The following is a 21,483-nucleotide window of genomic DNA, read 5'->3' on the forward strand; positions in this document are numbered from 1 at the left end:
AAACCAATTGAACAAGGAAAATAGGCCTGCTGTCGAAGCTTAGGATGGCCCGTTTGCTTTTGCCGGGACTAGAAAATCAAATGCAGATAACACTGCGAAATATCGCCAATCCCAAGAAAAAACATGTCCAAACACGCTCAAAGAAAATGTATGACTCGTGTATCGCTGAAAGAGATATATATGCCACCGTCGATGTGGGAAAGGTAGCCCGAAACATCGAATACAAGTAAGAGATCAAAGCCGGGTAAAAGTTAGCAACCAAAATCAAGATCAACAGCGCTAATTCAGACAACTGGAAGAAAAGAGAAGGTATCATTCCAACAAGGCCATAACCAAGGGGGGACAGGTATTTGAAGAATAGCTCGCAGTGAGTAAACAATTAACGGGCTTGACAAGATATATTAAATCACCGGTCTTCCTCTATCGCAGATTTGATTTTAGTGAAGAACCCGGCTGGCCAACCGGCCAACTCTTCCTCTGTAGGGGGCCCCCGGGCGCGGCAATGGTTAACCACATTGCCTAAGATTCTAGCCAGCATCTCCTGAGTTATTGGTACAGTCCCTTCAAGGTGTGTATCCGGGTATAGGAAAGGGTCATTGCGGCTAAGTAGTTGGTGGATCGTAGGACGCAACGTTTGGTCCCGCTGAAGACACCTCTTCATCGTTTGCAGCAAAGCCTGCGGTACGGGTATGTTACCGACCCCAAGTAGAGGATAGTCAATCTGGATCTTCGGGTTTGGAATTGCCATGATACGTTCCAGTGGTTTCATGATATGGGCGAACGGCGCTCTCCCGTAAACCATTTGGTACAAAATGCACCCGAGGCTCCATACGTCGCTGGGTTTGCCCAGCTTCATCATTTTCCCAGCACTTGGGGATAAGCCAAGGCCAGCGTTGCAATCAATCAGAGCTTCTGGGGCCATGTAATTCGGGGTTCCTACCTGATGTTCACGGTGCACGTTCACCGTGTGATCCTGGATAGCATTCGCAATACCAAAATCAATTAGTTTCAACTGACCTTTAGCCAAAAGGAAATTGGCGGGCTTGAGATCAGAATGCACAATGTCAAAGTCATGGGCTGCTTGAACACATTCCAGCATCTCTTTCCAGTAGAAACGAGTAAGAACCGGGTCAAACGCGGCGTCTTCCGTGTTCAGCTTAAACCGAAGGATCTGGTTAAGATCCGATTCACCGATTTCCATAAGCACACTGAGCAACCGCTTTTCTTCGTTAATCTCCCAATCATAAAGTCGGACGACTCGGTCGACGTTTTGTAGTTTTCTCAAGAGCTCAATCTCCCCTTTATAGCCGGCTAGGGCGATCGGGTCCACATCTTCTAAGCTCACCCGCTTGAGTGCAAATATCTTACAATTCTCCGCCATCACACGATAGACCCTTGCACTCCCACCACGGCCAATGCAATCCAAGCGTGTATACACTTTCCGATTGACAGAAACTTGGGTGCGCTTTCTTCGGGATTGAGCTGCAGTTGCTGTCTCCAAAACACTCATCTTGGGTGGTGGTGGTGCAGGCCGGTGAGGTGTATTGCTGCTCATTCGGCCCAGTGGCTTTCGAGGAGACATCGATTCTGGTGCGGGCTTGCTGACACCCTTATCTTCTTCGTATAATACGGAGACTTTGTCGACTTTATCTAGCAGCCCAAAGCCGTGTGGCTTGGCCTTTTTGAAAGTCGGTGGTGGATCATTCTCCTGGTCGTGTCTTGAAGGTAATTCGGGCGGAGGAACACGGTAAACCGGGTTGGCATCATTGTTGGCCTTGAGGCCGTCATCATGCTCGGATCTGGACGAGGATACATGGTGACCTGATGAAAGAGGAGAGCGGTTCCTGGCTTCTGCTGTCGTCCGTGAAAAAGATCGTTCTCGGATGGGTATTGAATGGGGTATTCTCTTCGCCGAGCTGTCAACCACATTTTCATCCAACATTCGCGGCGATTCCTGTCGTTGCTCGAAAGGTCGCTGATTCAGTAGAACGGAATCTTTCGCCCTCGGAACAGACCCCGGTGCTTCTTCATCCATATTTCTTGCTTCGGAATCAAGAAGAGATTCCTCGGCGCGCGATTCCTCTTCACTTTGTCGCCGTAACACACCTCGCCTAGCCGGGCCATTAAGAAACAATCCAGATAATTTCCCAACTCTCTTCACTCGTAAAGAACCTTGTATCCCAGTTTCTGCCTCCCCTCTTGCTCGAGGCATTGTACTCATCCCAGTTCTCACATAGCTCTTTTCGTCCTGTATCCTCTCCACAAAAGACCGTTCTTCATGCCGGCTGACTTCACTAGATGATACTCCATTGGCAGAAGGTATCGATGCGGATGGTGAACGCGTCGTAGACCCCGTTGCAATCCTAACGCTCCTGGTCCGTGGCGCTGGTGTGATAAAATCAATCTTCCCGCCTTCCATTTCATCATAACCGGTCTTCTCCCTCAAAGGCGCGGCCGATCCATCCTTTGGCGACCGACGAGCCTCCGACCCAACTCGAACAATTCTCAACGGCGACGTTCCTCCTCCTCTCCCACCACCACTGACCCGGCGCTCGCCGGGTGACGCGATTCGGACATGCTTCTGGCGCAATCGCTGTCCATTCCTGCCGTCTATATAACTTCGTCTTGGTGATGTGTCTAGACCCGACGCATCCTCTCCCAACAAGGCTTTTACCGACGCACTGAATTTGATAGGCTCGGGGAAATCATCATCATCAGAACTGTCTCCGGTGGAAATCTGTCGCGATCTCGAGATATTTGCGCCTCCACTTCCAGAATGTGCAGAAATTTCATGTGGCGATCCATTAATGATACCTCTTGATATTGTCCTCCTGTGTAGATCATGTAATGATGCTGGTCGTTGGCTGTAGCTGGTGCCCCTTTGTCCAGAGGATAATGGTGTTGGTGAGCTGTGGGGGGTCATGTTAACTAGTTGAAACGCGTAATAGAATGCATTAAGAGTGGTGAATTGTTTGTCGATATCTCACAATTCATGTTCAATTCCTATCTAGGACGTTGGTTTATTGCAATGTCAAAAAAGGCCAACTGCTTCACGTGACTGACAACACTGTTTCCACAGCAACACACCCAAACAAATTACCACTACAAGATTGAGGATGAAATACAAAATCACTGGTTATGTTAAACGTATATTGTGGCTAATCAATAATCAATTTTTTCCAGGTAGTTAGGTCACACACAGACTAAGGAAACATAGGAGGAGCAAGAAAATGAGTATGTGGCTGAAAATACCAACGATACAAGGAGTACCCACTGCTAGAGCTTCAGTGCGAACCTCATACTCACATACTCACTGCAGTAAAGGATCCAGCGGACAGCCTGACTGAGACCCAATTAGCAAAACCGCTCTGGATCGGTTATGGTTGAGGAGTGGACTTCTCTGCCGTGCTGGAGCGACGTAGTGCTCTAACTTTCTCCCTGAGAAGCTTTTCCCGTAGCTCATTCGAAGACAAACGGAGTTTTGGGTAAGTCTACAAAAATGAACAAGAGTCAGGTAGCTGATACCCAGAAAGTGCGTGACCGCATAAGGGAAGGGTAGTTCGCAACAAACATCAGCTATAGTATATCGTAAGATTTACTGACCCACCTCGTCATGGGTTTTGGATCCATCTTTGGCATCCGATTCGCGTTGAGGAGGATGGGACAAGTGTCTGGCTTGGTCTTCTTCTGAATCAGCCTTCTTCTCTGGATATCTTATGGGTGAGGATGCTGGAGAGCCTTTGCGCTGTCTTCTCGCTGCTGGAGCATATCTTTCAATAGATTGGTGTCTCTTGCGCTTTGTGCGTCCACAGCTAGTGCTACGGGATCGAGACCGGCTGCGGGCACGATGTGGGCTATCGCTTCGACGGCCCCTACTTTGACTGAGGCGGTGACTGTTGTGTGATTTGGAGTCCTTGGTTATATCAGCTCGTATTTCGGCTCTGTCTTGTTTTGGGTTATTAGATGGTGGTGATCTTCTCCACCGACCTCCACTTCCCCTACGCCCCGGACTACTTGACCGCGAGCGGGAGCGTGCTGGTGACCGGGACGGATGTCTCCTCGTTCGGTGGTCTCGGCGATTACGTGGGGGAGGTGATCGGGATTTTCGGGAAGAAGAACTCAAAGATCTTCTCCGGAATCTTCTAGGAGAACGTGAGCGACATGATTCAGAACGAGAACGAGACCGGTCACTATAAACTGGGTTTCCTCTTCTTCTATGCCTGGTATCCCGTCGATCCGGGGATCGGGAGCGGCTTAAGGAGCGGCGGCGACGTCTGTCATATCGCGATCTATCTCTATATCTACGTCGAGGAGGCGAAGCTGAGTGTGACTGAGATCGGGATGGAGAAGGCGATGGAGAGGGCGAGTGAGACGGGGATGATAATGCAGATCTAGAACGTCGACGTCCTCTTTCAGCCGTCCAACGCGATCGTCGCCCTCCAGAAGGCGCGTATGTATCTCCTCTAGGGCGTCGCTGGTCGCGATATCGCTCGGGGCTTCTTCGCCTTAGAGGGGGAGAACGGGAATCTCGAAAATTTCGGCGGCCAAAATCTCTATTTACTGTACCTCGCCGGTTCCTTCCTCCACGACCGCGCTCTTCTCTTTCACGACGTCTGATCGCATCCGCTTCGCGCTCCCGAGCCGATTCTTCTTCTTTCTGACGACGAGCTTCCTTAGCAGCTTTTTCGGCGTCAAGCTATTGAGTGTTAGGATAAAAACAGACACAGGAAAAAGGCAGAAAGAAGCACGGCTAACCTTCTCCTGTATCAATTCCAATTTTTTCGCTTCCAGCAGTTCTTTCGGTACACCCTGAGGATTCGACTGGGCGCTGATACACAAATTCCACAGATCTTTGCAAAACTTTGCTGTATCTTTATCCAAAAACCCCGTAAGCTGAATCTGTAAGTGTTTGACGTTCGGCTGAAAGCAAATTAGCCCTCGCCGTCTCGCACCAGACCGTTCGTATAGGTAGACATACAAACCGCGAACCCTCCAGAAGGTTGAAACAAAGCTCAATAACCACATCGTCTTCATTGCCTAGAATCTCTGAGATCTTGCCTGCAATCCATCTATCGTCAAGTCAGACTGGTGGACCTTCACTGGACATGGAGCTCTCACTTCTTCATGACTTCGACATTGACCTTGTTCATGTCGACCTTTGTATTGAATTCAGGCGGAAATTTGGTCTGCTTCAGCAGTTTTGCATCCACCGTGGTCGCCATGGTGTAGACAAGCGGATGGCCTACCAACACGAAGGTAAAGATGCGACGCGTTGGTGGTCAGGCAAGTCCGATGCTTGATTCTTGCTGGCGGTTGCCTAGGCTTAGCTAAGCACGGTCAGGTTGACGATTTACATACGGAGGATTGAGGTGAAGCAAGCACAACGAGAGACGGCGCAAAAGGTGGAAGAGGAAAAGAGAGTCCGTGAGAAACTTGAAGAATAGTCATAAGTCTGAAACTCCGGGCATAGATAACAACCGCCCTCTTATGTACTACCTAGCAATACTACCCACGCGACTCCAAGACTCGGCAGTATACAGAGCTTCTCTCCACCGTCTCTGCTCCTCTATACACTGCCTAACTCCCTTAGAACTCTTACCACTTCCTCCCTAGCTAGCCGAAGATCCTTATCTACCAACCCGCCGCCCGCATATTGTTGATGCCTGAGCTTCACTCTCCCGTGTAGCTCAATTAGATCCTCCGCCCGCTGCAAATCAAGATTTCTCGTTGGTTCATTCCCAGCTTCAGCATCGGACTGCAAATTATCGGATTTGGTATTGGTTTTGGGCTTGTGGACGTTAACAAGAGCGAGGGCCTCCTCATGTCCCTAAAAAAGCGCATTATCAGTTGCAACCCAAATAGACTGTAGGGTAAGGCGTGGATGAAGGGCATACACAAGCTCGAAGAGATGTGAGGTCGGATAGTATTTCAGCGACCTTCATTCTCGGAGATGGTAGATGTCAATTGCTGGTATGAGCGGCGTTGACGCTGAGCCGTCTTCCTTCAAGCCAGCAAGCTTCTAGTCTATAGTCTAGGTATATGTAATGCCGAAGACACCCTAGTAGACCTTAAATCTTCAACTCCAGTACGGAGTAATAGAGTCGCATCAAGGAAGACAGCCCTCTTTTTACATATTATACAAATCCTAGTTCAATGGCGTCGATAAGACAGAATTGCCGAAAGGTCATCTGCATCGGCCGGAACTATGCGTATGTCCCACAAAACTTCACCCCCAGGCAGCTTCGTTGACAGCAATCGCAGAGACCATATCGCCGAGCTGAACAACACCCGTCCCAAGAAGCCGTTCTTTTTCCTCAAGCCCACCACCTCCCTCCTCACGACTGGTACAGGCAATGTTATCAGGCCAAAAGGTGTACGCCTTCATTATGAAGTTGAACTAGGCCTAATCATGGGCCAACGGCTCCGGGATTCTGATCCCAACGACGAGACGACCGCCATGAACGCCATTTCTGGTAAACAAATATTCAAACAACTTTAATCCCCTCATGGAAAATCCAAAAGAAACGCGCCTGTAGTGCGCATACTAATACAGTAATTTGCTACTGCATCGTATAGGCTACGTGGTTGCCATCGATATGACTGCCCGTAACGTCCAAGACTCCGCCAAACGCGCCGGCCTCCCCTGGTCTATCGCCAAGGGCTTTGATACCTTCTGTCCGATCAGTAATTTCATTCCCAAGTCTGCCATTCCGGATCCCCATAACGCCACTCTCCATTTGTCCGTGAACGACGCCGTGCGTCAGAATGATAGCACTGGGTTGATGTTGTATCGCATCCCGCGCATCCTATCTGAGATATCAATGGTGATGACACTGGAACCGGGAGATGTTGTCCTAACCGGTACGCCGAAAGGCGTTGGTGAGGTGAAGCATGGGGATGTGATGAAGGCCGGTATAAAGGTGGATGAAAAGGCGGTGCCCGAAGCGGGTATTGAGGTTGCTGTGAGAGACTCGGAAGGGAAATTCGAGTTTGGAGAGTTCTGAATACGCGAGAGTCATACATATATATATACCATTAACATAGAGCTTTTATAGTGTCCTTTGACAACGGGTTGTACCATCTATATTGACTTATATCACACCTCCCGCCGCCATCCATTCATCTGAGCGAGCAGCTCATACTCTTCATCTTCCGACGGCCATACAAGTGGGATCACCCTTTTCCTTTTCCTTAGCCTATTCTTTTCTGTCTTTGCTTCCTCTCTCTTTAGTGCTGGCGAAAACTCCCCCTTTTGCATTTCCTTTTCTGTGTTTTTCTCTTTTTTCATAACCAAAGCTCCAACGGCGGCTCTTAATGAACTCCAGCTCCATCCATCCTGCTCTAAGCTCTCTTCTATAGTCCTCTTATCGGATGGATCACGCATCCCCTCCCAGAATGCCTGGACTACCCGACTTTCATCACGCTTGCGCGGGAATTTTGATGCCAGGCTTGTTTCCCCTAGTTCAAGATAAGCCAATAAAGAGAGATTATGTTGATTGAGTATGGGACTATTATCATCCTTGTCAGTGATTGGCCCTTGCTGTCTAGCAGTAGGGCTGGGAGAATGCTGCGACGGTTCCCATGCTGTGGATATTTGGGAAGCACATTCGATACACGCCCTCGTCGAGTGCTCCATAACAGGCAAGGGGTAAGAGTTGGGTATCAGTTCCATGGAAGGCGGCCGTGTTATACACCGCGGTTGAAAACTGGATGGTGTTGCAGATATAGTAGATGGAAGGGGTGGCCGCTGAGCAGAAGGCGGTACAAGGGGAGATGAATAGATATGCGGTACGGAAACACTGGAGGGAAGTCTCGATATTTCTTATATCTTTTCAGTCAAGCGTACCTCAAAACTTCATAGAAAACCATCACTCACCATCAGCCCTTTTTATCTCTTCTATCTCAACCCTCAACTTCCCAATTTTGTCCATGCAGCGTTGCTCCAAATTCTCTCGCCATGCCAACCTCTCAATAGCCGCAGCCTCCTCTAAATGCCTCGTCTCTTCATGTATTTTCTTTGCCTCTTGGGTCACAACTTCCACCATCGCCCTCACCTCTGCAATTTTGCATTCGAGTCCCTCGACTTGTTTCTTAATCTCCGAGAGAAACTTTCCGAAACCCTCTACACTTCCACTTGCAGACGTAGTTCTCTCATTTACTACATCAGTATCTGTTTTTACTTGAGCCACAGACTGCTCTAACTTGATGATCTGTTCCACGAGCGCTTTGTGTTCCCGGCGCAGTTGATGTGCCCAGAGGATGGCAGCGGGGGTAATCTCCTGAAGGTTAAGAATGGACGAACGAGCGATAGAAGGACGGCGAGTCATTCTCCAAAGCTCCTAGTGATGGAAAAAAACTATAATTTCAATTAGCAGTTCCGTGGAGTACTGAATACTTTATAAATGTCAACAAAGAGAAAGGATGCAGAGGTTCACTCCCAGCCTGGAGCCCTGGATGCTATCATTTCCCCTTTTGGACTTCCCACCTATTTAGATTTGGCACACAATATAGATCTTCAGTCAATATAGACAACAGGTTAGTTCATAGAAGAAAATTAGAACAAAGTTACATTAGCTTCTCTATCTGCAGCAAGCCGACAATTTGGAAGAAATCAAACAAGCACGCACATACGAGTTTTCATAAAACAAAACCCCACCAGCCACCAAGGACGCGAAGCAGATACTTCAGCAGGTTATGTAAGTGGATCAGAGGAATTCCGTCTCGACACTCCTATAGCTCGTGTTTGTCATGATAAACAAAAAATGGATAAGAAAGAAGTCATAACAACAACAAACACAGCACGTTACATCGTAAAGCAAAAGAACTTCGATAGAAACCAATTTTATACCCACAGCCTCTTTCTTTCCAAAGTCTGACCAATTCAAGTTGAGCTAAGCCGGGAGCAAAGGAAAATCCCCAAGGTCAAGACAAAGAAGGTTACGGATGAAGTTAGGGAAAAGGCAGAGAATGCAAGTCTGAGGACATGGAACGTAGGGAATAAAATTGGACAAGACGCCCCTCTGAAAGTGCATACGAAGATAGAATAAACCTGAGAATATTCGCCATTGAAGCGAGCGAGAGATGTACGCTGTACACTCTTGCGTAGCTTCTATGCCAGAGCACCCAGAAAAGAGATACATGCCATAAACAAACCCGCAAGTACAACTTTTAAAAACAAGAAACAGACTGCCAATATCATCCATTATAAAACCCTAAGTCGTAAAAGGCTCTCATGTCATGAATCGAGTCTCTTACAACCCGCCAGTTTTTGGTGAACCGATTGACATAACAGAGAAATGATAAAACAAATTAAATGAGATCTATACCAAATGGTCAGCCTAAAGTTAAATTGAAATTTGGGGTTTAAAAACATACCAGCAACGTTCATAGGCATTTCTTCGATTTGAGTACTGTAGAACTGTTCGATCTCTCTCATCATACGGACATCATCAGCGGTCACAAAGTTGATAGCAACACCCTTACGGCCGAAACGACCACCACGACCAATACGATGGATATAATTCTCGCGATTGGCGGGGAGATCGTAGTTGATAACCAAAGACACCTGCTGAACATCGATACCACGAGCAAGCAAGTCGGTAGCGATCAAGACACGAGAAGAACCGGAGCGGAACTCCTTCATGATGACATCACGCTGGGACTGTTCCATGTCACCATGCATGGCTGAGACAGTGAAGTCGCGGGCAATAAGTTTGTCGGTCAACCAGTCCACCTTTCTCCTGGTGTTGCAGAAGATGACGGCTTGGGTGATGGTAACAGTCTCATAGAGATCAGAAAGGGTGTCGAGTTTCCATTCTTCCTTTTCAACGGCAATGTAAAACTGTTTGATACCTTCAAGGGTCAACTCAGCTTTCTTGACCAAGATGCGGACGGGATCGCGCATGAACTTAGTGGTGACCTCCAAGACATCCGGGGGCATGGTGGCAGAAAGCAAGACAACCTGGGTAGACTGGGGCAAGAACTGGAAGATGTCATAGATTTGCTCGGTGAAACCACGCTGTAGAAGTGGTTAGCAATTTACTTCTCTGCCAATGTAGCCAAGTTATCACACTACTTACAGAAAGCATCTCATCAGCCTCATCAAGAACGAACATCTTCATGTGGTCGGTCTTAAGGACTCGGCGCTGGATCATGTCATGGACACGCCCTGGGGTGCCAACAACAACTTGAGGGCCATCCTGAAGAGCCTTCATATCGTCACGGACGTTGGTTCCACCAATGCAGGCATGGCACTCAACGCTCATGAAATCACCGATGGCAACTACAACCTTTTGGATCTGCTGAGCGAGCTCACGAGTGGGGGCAAGGATGAGAGCCTGGCAGGCTTTGAGGTTGGTGTCGACCTTCTGGAGAGCAGAGATAGAGAAGGTGGCGGTCTTTCCGGTACCAGATTGGGCCTGGGCAATGACATCGGACCCTAGACAAGTCAATTGGGGGGGAAATGCAGTCAGATGAAGTGAACGTACCCTTGATGACTGGCATGATAGCGCGCTGCTGGATAGCAGATGGGCGTTCGAAACCATAAGCATAAACACCTAGTGGGGGGGGTCAGTCTCGGCCAGCGTCTCCTGAATGAGGGGCAAGAGATCTACGCACCTCGCAACAACTCGGGGCGTAGATTCATCGAATCGAATGAGTCCGTAATCTCATCGTAGTTAGATTCGATCTGGTCTATTGTGTGTTAGCAAGCAAAGCTCGACCTCCATTGTCAAAGGAAGCGAGATGAAAAAAAATCTCGACATGTCGCCACTGAGCGGCTCTGGTGGATGTGGCCGAGTAGGACGAGGTGACAGCGGGAGATGAGGGAAGAACACATACTATCGGGGATCTCTTCAAGACCCTTATCATTGGAAGCCATGATTGCGAATTAGAAGAAGGGCCACAGGCTGCAGGCTGTGGTCGATTGCTTAGTGAGGGGTTGAGTTTCTCGAGTAGCGAGGAAGAGCCACTAGGTGATCCTTGTGGCACAGAAAAGGGAAGATGCAAAGGTGTCAGGGACTAGAATCGGTGCTCGCTGAATACAGGAGCAACTAACTGATTCTAGTTGGCAAAGAATAGGTGCTGCGGTAGAGTGATGGTGATGAGAAATCTCAAAACGTTGTGTGGAAGATTTTTTGATTTTGCTTGGGGGAGAGAAATTCTTTTTTCGGGCGTCCAACCCGCTTAGCGCGGTTCTTTAGTTTAGCACCTCAGCACACCTAAGATCTAAAATGCCGTCTGCCTAGTTTAGGAGGGAGAAAGGGTTCCCGCCCAAACCTTCTGACTTCCCCATTGCCTGTTCGCTCCCACCAGCCCTATTAGACCAACAGCTGTGGAGATCAATACCAGCCCAGGGAAAAGGTGTGCCTTAAAATGCTCGTTTTTTTTTGACACTGATGCTCAGTGTCATCGCTGTCCAGGGAACAAAATTAGTCTGTTCAACATTTCCATGATCCTCCATGGATGTCTCATGTCTTAAAGTCACATCTCCATTCGTTCCAGCAAAATCCTACAATGCACGTTGTGTATTGTACAGCAATAAACAAACTAGCCTGATTGCGAAACAGCGGCTTACAAGGTGTTATTCCCTTCGAATTTGGCCACTGATAATGCTCCTGCTGGCCACTCATGCTTGCAGCTCGTGCTCATTCGACGACCATCACACATACCAACGCCTAGGACTATGGGCTAAGGAGTTGAAAGATACTACAATTCTTAATCCCTTCTTAGGCTAACGATCCCTCTCAATACCCCTGCTGCCGATGTGCAGCACATAGAGGCATGCAAATGAAAGGCATCCGCTCTTATAGCAGGCTGGATCTATATACATATGTACGCACACCGGGACAACGCTTGGTAGTTGGCCACTAGTGGGACTTATCAGTGGCACGGACCGTATGTGGTGCTTTTGAAAATTAAAGAGGCGCTGCTGAACTCCAATATTAAATCCCGTTCCCCAAGACGACACGGAATTCCGTTACGGGGATTTTTTCAACCCCCGCCCAGCAAGACATATGCGATCAGGTAGTAAACACCCAGCCTCTGTGGTAATATTGAATTACGTCTCATGGAAACCATCGTTGCTTTCAGAATTAATACCGCCGATTCCAGTTTGAGCCGCGAAGAAAGATATTCGTCCGCCGGTGATATCGACACTCCCTTTCCAGTACAATAAAGCCATTAGCTCGAATTTCCACAATGTTGATTAACCCTCTGGAGCCTTGGACCGCTCTTAAAACTGGTATCCCTGCTTTCCGGAAGATTGGTCGGATCTATCGAGACGCCAGTTGTGCATGGCAACTTTGCAACGATTCCCTGAATTTTAATACCTCTCGTCTATCAAGTCGTTAATGCTCGTCTGAGATAAACGCGCTCTCCTGGGTATTGTATCGCTGTGCGTACGTACAGTGGATAGTCAGCTGGATTGATTGTAGGAGTTGTGGCAAAAATATACGGCCCAATATCGGGAAGCTCTTTTCCGATACCCGATTCAAATGGAAACGAGATCCTTCACATAGGCATCGCATTGAGTCAGGGCTCAGAGTTACATACGTGCTCGGTATGCTTGGAGACTGCGTCCTGTTACTTCACCTGAGAAGGCAGCAATCTCAGTTTCTGTGTTTGGGGGGGGGGAGAGTTCAATAAGTAATGGATGGCCCCCAAGTTGACCCTACGAGCAGTGTAAACAAGCAAGCATGACTTTTAACATCAGTGTAAAAAGTCCAAAAGTCTAGCACACCATGCACCTAAGGAAGGAAGCCGTAGCGCTAGTATCCAATTAACTAGTTAACTAGTCAATCCTTTCACTCCTGGAAACTGAGTTTGCAGAAAGGTACTTCTGAACATCAAGAACAGCCCAAACCGAATCTTAGAACCATGACATTTCCATCTGGTTTATCAGCTCAGCCTCCAAAACACTCATGCCGTATAGAGTACTTTTTCTGCAACAATAGGTGGAGCAGACAGAGTTCAAGCAACGGTCGCACAGCATAGTGCGGGGTGGTATGACTAGCTGGACATGTGAGAGCGAGAGTGACAGAACCCCATCGGCTAGAAGCCATGCTGATCATGATCCAGGCACTCTATGCAGACAGTCTTTGGATGAAGCAACAATGGACCAAATAATTGATATGGATTTTTGGTATTGGCGTTCGTTCAAACACACCCATGCGGCTGAAAATGAAATCCCGACAGCCCAAACTCTATGCAAGGGAATTCCCGGCTTGCCTCACGGTCTAAATGGGCAGTTACTTCAGGTGGCTGTAGATGTTCTTCAGCTCCCACACCCTGTGTGGGGAATATGTTCAACAGGCCTGCAAATCGCTTGTCATTCGGGCCCTCGTATGGAGATCCTGCGCCATTCACCTGGTCAAGATTTTAATGTGGTCCGACAGGCCTTCCCAAAGCGACCACTAATGCAACGTGCAGCCTGTTGCTCCTAAAGGAATGTTTCTATTCTTGCCACGGATGTTTTTTGTGAAATGCGGTGATGGGGTCACCTTGTTCATAGCACCTCTAGCTGGATGGAGTCGACGATCTGGGGAGACAGTCAGACCTTGAGCGGGAGCTGAAAGGTATAAATATCCCCCAATGCTCCTACCATGAAGCGTTCCTCTCTCCATCTTCATCCAACGGGCACTCCTATCCTGACTTATAGTATGTACTCCTGATCCTCTTTTCTCATGTTGATGCTAACTGTATGTCTTAGTTTCTACTTCTATCTCGCAAAAAATTCTTCCACGATGCTCTCTCAACTCCTCCCAGTTCTTCTCGTGGCTGCGGCTCCTTTGATTCAAGCCGCTGCCACTCCCAATGCAGCTAACGCCATTACTGAACTCGCCCATAGCGACCTCAAAGAGCACGATGGAAATGGATTTCTTAACTGTGTCCGTTCCACCAATACTGATTATCACATGTACGTCGACGAGGGAACTATGGTCGTTACCCGAAGCCCCGGCCAGGATATCGATTTGGAAGAACACGATGCGCCTCTCAAGAGGTGTGTTGAGGTGTCAGCAAGATCCATGATGATTGCAGTCGAGAATGCAAGTGGCAAGAGCCAGCCTCACCCTCGCAGTATTCCAGTTTCAGACGCCTCCTTCGACTGGCTTAAGGGATCTGGCGCCCAAGGCCTACGAGGGGTTCGCTCAGTATCTCCAATCTCAGCTTCCGGTCTTGCCGCTCGCCAGGAGACTCACTATTTCGCATACCCGTCCTTCCACAAGAACTGTGAAAGCCCGGACCTCAAGTCGTCTTACCCAAACCAATGTTATAGTGTTGCGTCAGCGTACACCAGCATCCAATTCGAAAACCCATCGAAAACCAAACCGATGACTGCCACCATCTGGCCTCACCATTCTTGTGACAAGGGGAATGAAAGAAAGATCGTTGTTCCGAAGGGCACCAGATCTGCCTGCCAAAATAAGACAACTTACTCCTATAAAGGCCGTTTTTGAAGTTAGAGTACTGGTGTAGAAGCTACTCTCGCCCCTAAACACTTATGATTTCGGAACGCTCTAAAGTTTTTGCGCGCTGATTGCACTCCTTTATTGTGATCTTGTTTTGTATCTCGACCCTACTTTGAGAGTTGCAGGATGAATGAACAATGGTTTATACTTAGTACTCATATCCTCCATATCTTAGTCCTTTCTAGGCCCACAGCGCAAAAGGATATTACTTTTTAGTATCATAATCACTGCTCTACCTCGTATGGTATTGCCTTCTAACAACGCCATCGTAAATCAGTATTTAGTCTAGCTAATAGTAAGTCATAACGTCGATTAGAAATTATTCCACTCCCCTAATCCACTTACTTAATTCGGCTACAAAGTTCACAAATGATCTAAGAACCAATCATATTGCCTATCCCAGAGAGAGAGGGGTGGGGGGAGAAGGGCTACATTTTTCATCCCCCATTTTCATCATTTCCCATTCCACTCGGAGTAAGTGGTGGGGAAGTCAAACAAATGTGATCCTCCAGTGCCTTTGTAATGTGTTCTAACTCGCAGACAGCCAGCAAGAGGGCATTACGCAAATAATTTATTGTCGTATATGCAGAAACATAGGCGTCCATAAAATCATGAGGGATAAATGTAGGGCCTTCTGCTGCCCTGTACACTGCTCGGGTCACATCGTTGATTTCTGATGGGGCACAGAACTTGATAGTTGCTGGTTCCATCGCTTTTTTAAAGTCTCACAAAGTAACACGGGTATTTCCGACTCCAGGGTGTATTTAGGAATGATTTTATCAAGGAGTAATAGTGTTTAATTATCACCTTCAGCCATGGTAGTACTCAAATTATTGCTCCTAGTCAGCTTTCCGATTAACAAGTCGCATGGTATTATGTCATTGGCGGATGAAAAGCGAATGTTTTTGTATAGAGGGGTGGAACCCTGGGCAGATTTCTATAATAATAAACCACACTTTTTGATATATGCTTCAGTTGCTTTAAGGCATGCAAAATGTTGAAGGTAGGGGACACGTACGCATGCATAGAGCAGTCATATATAGTTCGGTTGAGTTACGAAGAAAGCATTAGTTGTTTCAATACCCCTGCGAGTTCATGGAATGGAGACTCCGTGCAGAGCAAGTACAGAGTCCAAGGTCCTGCCAAACGAACACCTTCAAGAGACTTGAATGTCAGAAATTGGAAAAGCAGCTGCCCTGCACTCTTGTGCAGCTAACACTTCATATCCAACCGACATTAGAGGCAAAGGATGCTGGAGATTGAGGTGCACAGCGTGCGTCTCCAAGTGAGAGGAATCCTTGGTTCACAACTGTTGAGTGGGGTCTTCTTGCATGCCATACGAAAACTATGGCCAGCCGCAGCTGTCTGTGGGGCCCAGAAGAGACGCGAGGGGGCTGCAACCAGTCTAGAGGGTCAATAATACTCCGGGAGTACGAAGTAAGGGAGAGGGGTTGTCCGGGGCTGTTTGCCATTTACTCCGTATTGGAACCAGGTCGCCGTTCCCTGTCCATGGGGAATTCAAACGAACGAAATCAAAATTCTATACTCCGCTAGTTAATACTGCTTGAACAACTTGAGGCTACCGGCAATGCATCATGAGAGCTGTCCTTTTCGACCAAGTCTTCGGGCCGCTTTTCTCCATTGGTTAGTTGATGGAGCAACGGCCCGAGCCGTGAGGCTGGGCTGTACTCCGTACAGAGTAACTACGTATTTGCACCCGGCTTCAGTCGGAAAGAAACAGGCGGCCTTGGTTTGATATCCCGCTTGATCCACCTGTTGAACGCTTGGTGTATGGGCGCTCAAAGAGGCAGCTCTTAGCTGGTGGCATGGCGTTCCGAATATGATTGGCAGGAACTCTAGAGCCCCTGTCCAATCAACGGGATTGTGGCTGCAAATTAGGCTCGGCAATCCCTTTCTTAGCGGCGACGGAGCAGTTCATTGGAGCTTGGCATGAGATTCCCCGTTGCTCCGGAAACGCCGCCGTTGCTCATTGGCGGCGATCAGAACGCTCGGTCATGACCAATTATTATTATCCAGGCAACCTGTCCCACCACCATAGGCACACCACCAAAGATACTTTGCATCTTTGAACTCTACACTTCCTTACGCTTGGTTTGACTTGATACATTTTTAAGGTGGAGTAGTGAGTGTGTGTATTTATGTCAGCTTTCTTCTGCTTTCCCTGAAAGATGCGGTTTTTTTTTTTAGAATCTAACATTATATACAGCTCTTTGTGATTGAAAATGGAGAAATCCCGTCCCCGGCTAGGCCCCGAAGAATGGCAGAAAGCAAGGACCAATGGGATTCCCGTCCTGAAGTTTACCGGCCTAATCATCATCTCCAAATTAGGCCCGTACACGTCAGTAGAAAAGCTGCAACGCGCGCTCGGTTCTTCTACTGTCCTGGAGCCTCGTTGGGTAAGCTTAGGCTAATTAAGCCAAAATGAGGAAGATCCAAGTTTCGAGAAGGTCCTGGTCTGTAAAGTTTCGCGGGAAGAACGTATGAGACTTAGCAAGACTGCAAAGTCTGCGATTGGGTATACGTGGTATGATGGGAAGCTCATGGCCTCGTATATCATTGGCGAGCCTGGCTCTGCATCTGAAGAGTCGGAAATCCCGAGTATTATTGAATGGGGCAAATCTCCATTTGCTCTTTGACGATGGAATGCGATTGCGGCTGGGCAGCTTGTTGTTTAGATGGCAATGGTAACTTGAGGTCCATCTACTAAGACTCTAATCAGCAAAATAATACTGTGCAGGTGTTATACCAATGGAGGTGCTGGCAATGGCTCGCATGTTGCATACATGTGCCTATTATTCTGATAACAGTAGTAAGTTTGCTTCGCTGATATGGTATTGAGGCTGTATCAAATTTTTGATTTGAGCTACTCTCTTTGGTTTCTCTTTTATGCATATTGTTTCCTACACCCGTTTAGTATTAGACTCAGTGTATGCAATCTACAAACCAAGGTGCAGCCATAGCTGTGCAGGTAGGTGGCGGTCCATACACTGATTGTATGGCCTTCGCCGCCACTAAAAAGGAAGAGGACCAGTCCATGCAGCCAAGTCGCAAAATAAGCGAAGGGGGTGGGGAAATCTGGGTCAATGGGCTAGGTAGAATCGACAAGATTGCATATATAAGCCCCCGGTTCTAATTCTGAATGAATTTCAACTAGAAACGTTGTTTCAATTTCAAAGAGACAGCATCAATCTCAATCGTTATAGAGACATTTCACCATGAGTGGCAGGGAAATTTGCATCAACTCTTCCTCCCCCCGCGAAGAAGCCATTAAGTTCGTAACAAACGACTACAAGTACCGCTTGAAAGTGGACAGCTTTATCGACGCGGGTAGACCCAGTGGGCTGGACTCTCATGTAGCCCCAGTTACCAGAAGTTTCCAACTGGATGTGAGAACAGCCTAAGACTCTGGTATGCTCAACCGCTGACTCATACAGCCAAAAACGAGCGAATACAAGTGCACCTACGAGACCGCCAAAAAAGGGATCAAAGGAACCGTCTTCGAGACAGGACAGTCGTTCACTATTCGTGATGACTTTGATTTCGCCAACCCCACGTCAACAGGGAAAGGCTACCATGTGAATGTGCAGCTGGGGACGGAGACCAGGGCCTACTGCTCAGGTCGTTATTCCGAGAATGACTATTATGACAGGACAAATATGACCGGCGAGAGGTATTTTATTGATGGCAAAGACGATGCTGCGGCGTGGTACACGAGTAATTATTCTATCAAGCAGTAGTGCGGCGGCAAGGCTGGAACCGACGGGAGTGCTTCGACAAGGTTGAAGTCCACATGCAGCCGGCAGCTGACGTTGTCTGATCGGCGAACGAGACGATTCGTTGCTTCCTGTGTGACTTGTTCAGTTGTTGCTAGTTAGTAGGTTATTATATTATTATAGCTTTTGATGTGATGGCTGGGATAAAGGTGATGCCTAGTTAGAGTTCACTGAGTCATCAAAACAAGCTCATTCAACGGGAAAGTCTGTTGCAGCGGAGTTTGCCTCCGAAATCCCGTTCCTAGGATTGGCATGTGGTGGTATCATTTATTCTCCATAAATACTCCGTACCGAAGCTAGACCAGACTTTTTTCGCCGTACGGAGTACGGTGCATTCCTACGGAGTAGTAGTGGTAAGCTTAAAATAACAGAGGGATATTCCCACCCCATGCTAACCTCAGCCGCATGATCTCCACCCGGAGTACACCGGACGCCACAAATAATGCACGGAAATCAACAGGCAAAGATGATCTTCTGGAGGGCTAATCCGTCGTGAGGGACCCATGGAAGCTGCTGCAGCTGTAGCTTCGATTGGCTGATCACACCGCGTCATGGTAGAAACACCTCATTACGTCTGTGGCAACACAGACAGTGACTCAACTGAGCGGGATCCGTGCCACTACCCCTCCACCCCTCTTCACCATTGCTCTTCCAGGCACCAGTCATACAGATTGAGTGAGATTTGCTTGCGTAAGTTGCTGTGCCCATTCATTTAAATATCTCACCGATGCTCTAGCTTATCATGTTTCTAATCGCCAGAAACGCGTCCACAGTTGAAAAATGACTTCTAGTTCAGGGGTGCCGGATGGCACAACAGATCTGCCATTTAACTCGGAGCAGCTCGAATTGGCAAGAGATTTTCTTACTAGGCTTGAACAACATGAAAATCCCGAACTGTCGATGCCAGAGGACACCGCACGGATTCTCGCCGCTCGAGAAGATGCCCCGTCCCCAGATGCATTCACAGTTGCATTTATTATCTACCTATTTGACTACTTGCTTCCAGAAGAATCGCAAGAAGTTGACTTTGACGTTACTGGCGCCTTAAGGAACCTCAGCTCCTTTGGTTCTTGGGAGCAGGGGCAAATCAATGAGCTTTACAAAGCGCTAGAGAGCTTTTCCGACATGTCGCCGCTTCTGTGCGCGTCAAAACATGGTTACGAGCCCCTTGTAAATCTACTGATTGCCTCCAAAACATTCGACCCCGGCAGCCAAGATGACCATGAACCTCTATCCCTAGCCGCGCAGAACGGGCATGAAGACATCGTCAGGCTTTTCTTGGCCACGGAGGGCATCGACCCTAATGTCAGGAACTGGGATGGCTATACACCGCTTTCGTCAGCAGCTCAATATGGACATGTGGCTGTGGTGACGCTTTTGCTCGCCACGCCTGGAGTTGACCCTAATATTCCCGATTGGAATGACAACACGGCGCTTACTTTTGCCGCGCAGTACGGACACGAACCGGTGGTGGAGCTATTAATCGCCGCAGAAGGAATAAATCTAGACCCAAGAAATTCTTTGGGGGAGACACCACTATCATTGGCAGCAGGAAATGGGTACTACGGAGGGCTTCGCCTTCTACTTGACACGGGGAACGTCAATCCCAATAATAAGAACGCGCAGAAAGAAACGCCTCTCTCTTTAGCAGCGGAGCTTGGGCATGAGGAAGTGGTGAAATCACTCCTTTCTGAGACTAACATTGAACCTGATTCTAAGAATGACAAAAATGAGACACCACTCTCTTTTGCGGCACTTAACGGCCATACAGGCGTCATCGATATGTTGCTTGCAACTAAAAGGGTTGACCCTAACTTTCCAAACTCCGATGGCAACACACCCCTCTTGCTAGCTGCAAAGAATGGGTATGGAGAAGCAGTTAAGCTCTTGCTGAACATGGGGAATTCGAATCCCGACTCCCAAAATATCCAAGGAAGAACCTCACTTTCACTCGCTGCTGAATTTGGTCATGAGACTGTTGTTCAGATTCTACTTGCTTCTTATGGTCTTAATCCTGATACCCAGGACTATGATGAAAACACGCCTCTCTCTTGGGCGGCGCGAAATGGGCACGAATCAATTGTCACGATACTTCTTTCTATTGACAGTGTGAATCCTGATTCTAAGAACTCTAACGGACGCTCGCCTCTTTGGTTGGCAGCAGAGAACGGACATGAGGCGGTAGTCAAGTTACTCCTTGCCTCCAACAACGTCGACCCCAATTTAACAAATTCTCAAGGGGAGACCCCTCTCTGGTGGGCTGCACATAATGGTCATGGTGCAATAGTCAAGCTACTTCTCACTAGCAAGGATATCGACCCAAACCCCCGAGACTTGCAAGGAAGGACTCCACTAATGTGGGAGGCCAAACATGGGCATGAAGACACGGTCGAGCTCCTACTCGCTAATAACGCTGATCCTGATCCTAAAGACACTAATGGTGACACACCTCTGCTTTATGCCGGTCAAGAGGGACAGGAGACTGTGACTAAGCTCTTACTCGCCAACGACAACGTTTCCTTTGACTCGACAAATAATGACGGATACACACCACTGTGGTGGGCGGCATTCCATGGTCATGTTGGCATTGTCGAAGCACTTTTTAGTATGGGTGCTAACGTCGAGTCTCGAACCGCTACTGGAGAGACACCCATATTTGCTGCGGCACGCAATGGACATGAAGCAGTGGTCAATATGCTTGTGGCTGCTGGCGCAGACCCCGACCCTAAAAATTCTCAGGGGGAGACACCGCTATGGTTGTCAGCTCGGTTTGATCGCGGATTGGTTATTCTAGAGCTATTAAAACATGATGGCGTCGACCCTAATATCCAAGATTCTAGAGGTGAAACCCCACTCTGGTGGGCAGCAAGAAATGGACAGGAGGCAGCTGTCAAGCTATTACTTTCTCTGGGCGCTAATGCAAATTCTGAGAACTCGGACGGCCAAACACCCCTTGCATGCGCTGCGGAAAACGGGCATGAGGCTGTGGTTAGACTCCTGCTCGCTGCGGGTGCCAAGCCTGATTCTAAAAATTGTGAAGACGACACGCCACTGTTGATGGCTCAGCGGAATGGACATGAGGCAGTAGTCACACTTCTCACGGCAGGAGATTGAGCTATTTGCCTTTAGCGAAATATGGTTGATTTTATTGATGGGTTCCTAACAAATGTGTGCTAACTTCAAAGCAGCGGTTGAATTTCGTTTTTGTACTCCGTAGTGTT

General features: G+C 48.1%; 9 protein-coding genes across 9 annotated transcripts; 5 read left to right on the forward strand and 4 right to left on the reverse strand.

Moving 5' to 3' along the window:
- Positions 1-406: 406 nt before the first annotated feature.
- Positions 407-2,923, reverse strand: LOZ57_003895 (uncharacterized protein; the record flags this gene model as incomplete). Its single annotated transcript, XM_049252942.1, has 1 exon — positions 407-2,923. One exon carries the CDS (start codon positions 2,921-2,923, stop codon positions 407-409), a length of 2,517 nt encoding a protein of 838 aa, XP_049108111.1.
- A 672-nt stretch (positions 2,924-3,595) lies between these two features.
- LOZ57_003896 (uncharacterized protein) lies at positions 3,596-5,222 on the reverse strand (the record flags this gene model as incomplete). The annotated part of the gene is made up of 4 exons (XM_049252943.1): positions 3,596-4,696; positions 4,756-4,920; positions 4,979-5,069; positions 5,119-5,222. The coding sequence occupies 4 exons, from the start codon at positions 5,220-5,222 to the stop codon at positions 3,596-3,598; spliced, it is 1,461 nt and encodes a 486-aa protein (XP_049108112.1).
- Positions 5,223-6,205: 983 nt separating this feature from the next.
- LOZ57_003897 (uncharacterized protein) lies at positions 6,206-7,004 on the forward strand (the record flags this gene model as incomplete). The annotated part of the gene is made up of 2 exons (XM_049252944.1): positions 6,206-6,473; positions 6,577-7,004. 2 exons carry the CDS (start codon positions 6,206-6,208, stop codon positions 7,002-7,004), a joined length of 696 nt encoding a protein of 231 aa, XP_049108113.1.
- Positions 7,005-7,096: 92 nt separating this feature from the next.
- On the reverse strand, positions 7,097-8,327 carry LOZ57_003898 (uncharacterized protein; the record flags this gene model as incomplete). The annotated part of the gene is made up of 2 exons (XM_049252945.1): positions 7,097-7,821; positions 7,877-8,327. 2 exons carry the CDS (start codon positions 8,325-8,327, stop codon positions 7,097-7,099), a joined length of 1,176 nt encoding a protein of 391 aa, XP_049108114.1.
- Positions 8,328-9,309: 982 nt separating this feature from the next.
- Positions 9,310-10,879, reverse strand: TIF1 (translation initiation factor eIF4A; the record flags this gene model as incomplete). The annotated part of the gene is made up of 6 exons (XM_049252946.1): positions 9,310-9,320; positions 9,376-10,018; positions 10,080-10,438; positions 10,488-10,556; positions 10,618-10,692; positions 10,840-10,879. The coding sequence occupies 6 exons, from the start codon at positions 10,877-10,879 to the stop codon at positions 9,310-9,312; spliced, it is 1,197 nt and encodes a 398-aa protein (XP_049108115.1).
- Positions 10,880-13,742: 2,863 nt separating this feature from the next.
- On the forward strand, positions 13,743-14,456 carry LOZ57_003900 (uncharacterized protein; the record flags this gene model as incomplete). Its single annotated transcript, XM_049252947.1, has 1 exon — positions 13,743-14,456. The coding sequence occupies one exon, from the start codon at positions 13,743-13,745 to the stop codon at positions 14,454-14,456; it is 714 nt and encodes a 237-aa protein (XP_049108116.1).
- Positions 14,457-16,711: 2,255 nt separating this feature from the next.
- Positions 16,712-17,125, forward strand: LOZ57_003901 (uncharacterized protein; the record flags this gene model as incomplete). Its single annotated transcript, XM_049252948.1, has 2 exons — positions 16,712-16,827; positions 16,906-17,125. 2 exons carry the CDS (start codon positions 16,712-16,714, stop codon positions 17,123-17,125), a joined length of 336 nt encoding a protein of 111 aa, XP_049108117.1.
- A 579-nt stretch (positions 17,126-17,704) lies between these two features.
- On the forward strand, positions 17,705-18,226 carry LOZ57_003902 (uncharacterized protein; the record flags this gene model as incomplete). The annotated part of the gene is made up of 2 exons (XM_049252949.1): positions 17,705-17,875; positions 17,924-18,226. The coding sequence occupies 2 exons, from the start codon at positions 17,705-17,707 to the stop codon at positions 18,224-18,226; spliced, it is 474 nt and encodes a 157-aa protein (XP_049108118.1).
- Positions 18,227-19,042: 816 nt separating this feature from the next.
- On the forward strand, positions 19,043-21,376 carry LOZ57_003903 (uncharacterized protein; the record flags this gene model as incomplete). Its single annotated transcript, XM_049252950.1, has 1 exon — positions 19,043-21,376. The coding sequence occupies one exon, from the start codon at positions 19,043-19,045 to the stop codon at positions 21,374-21,376; it is 2,334 nt and encodes a 777-aa protein (XP_049108119.1).
- Between the last annotated feature and the right edge of the window lie 107 nt (positions 21,377-21,483).

Source organism: Ophidiomyces ophidiicola (assembly GCF_022830035.1).
Source record: "Ophidiomyces ophidiicola strain CBS 122913 chromosome Unknown scaffold_14, whole genome shotgun sequence".
NCBI lineage: Eukaryota > Fungi > Ascomycota > Eurotiomycetes > Onygenales > Onygenaceae > Ophidiomyces > Ophidiomyces ophidiicola.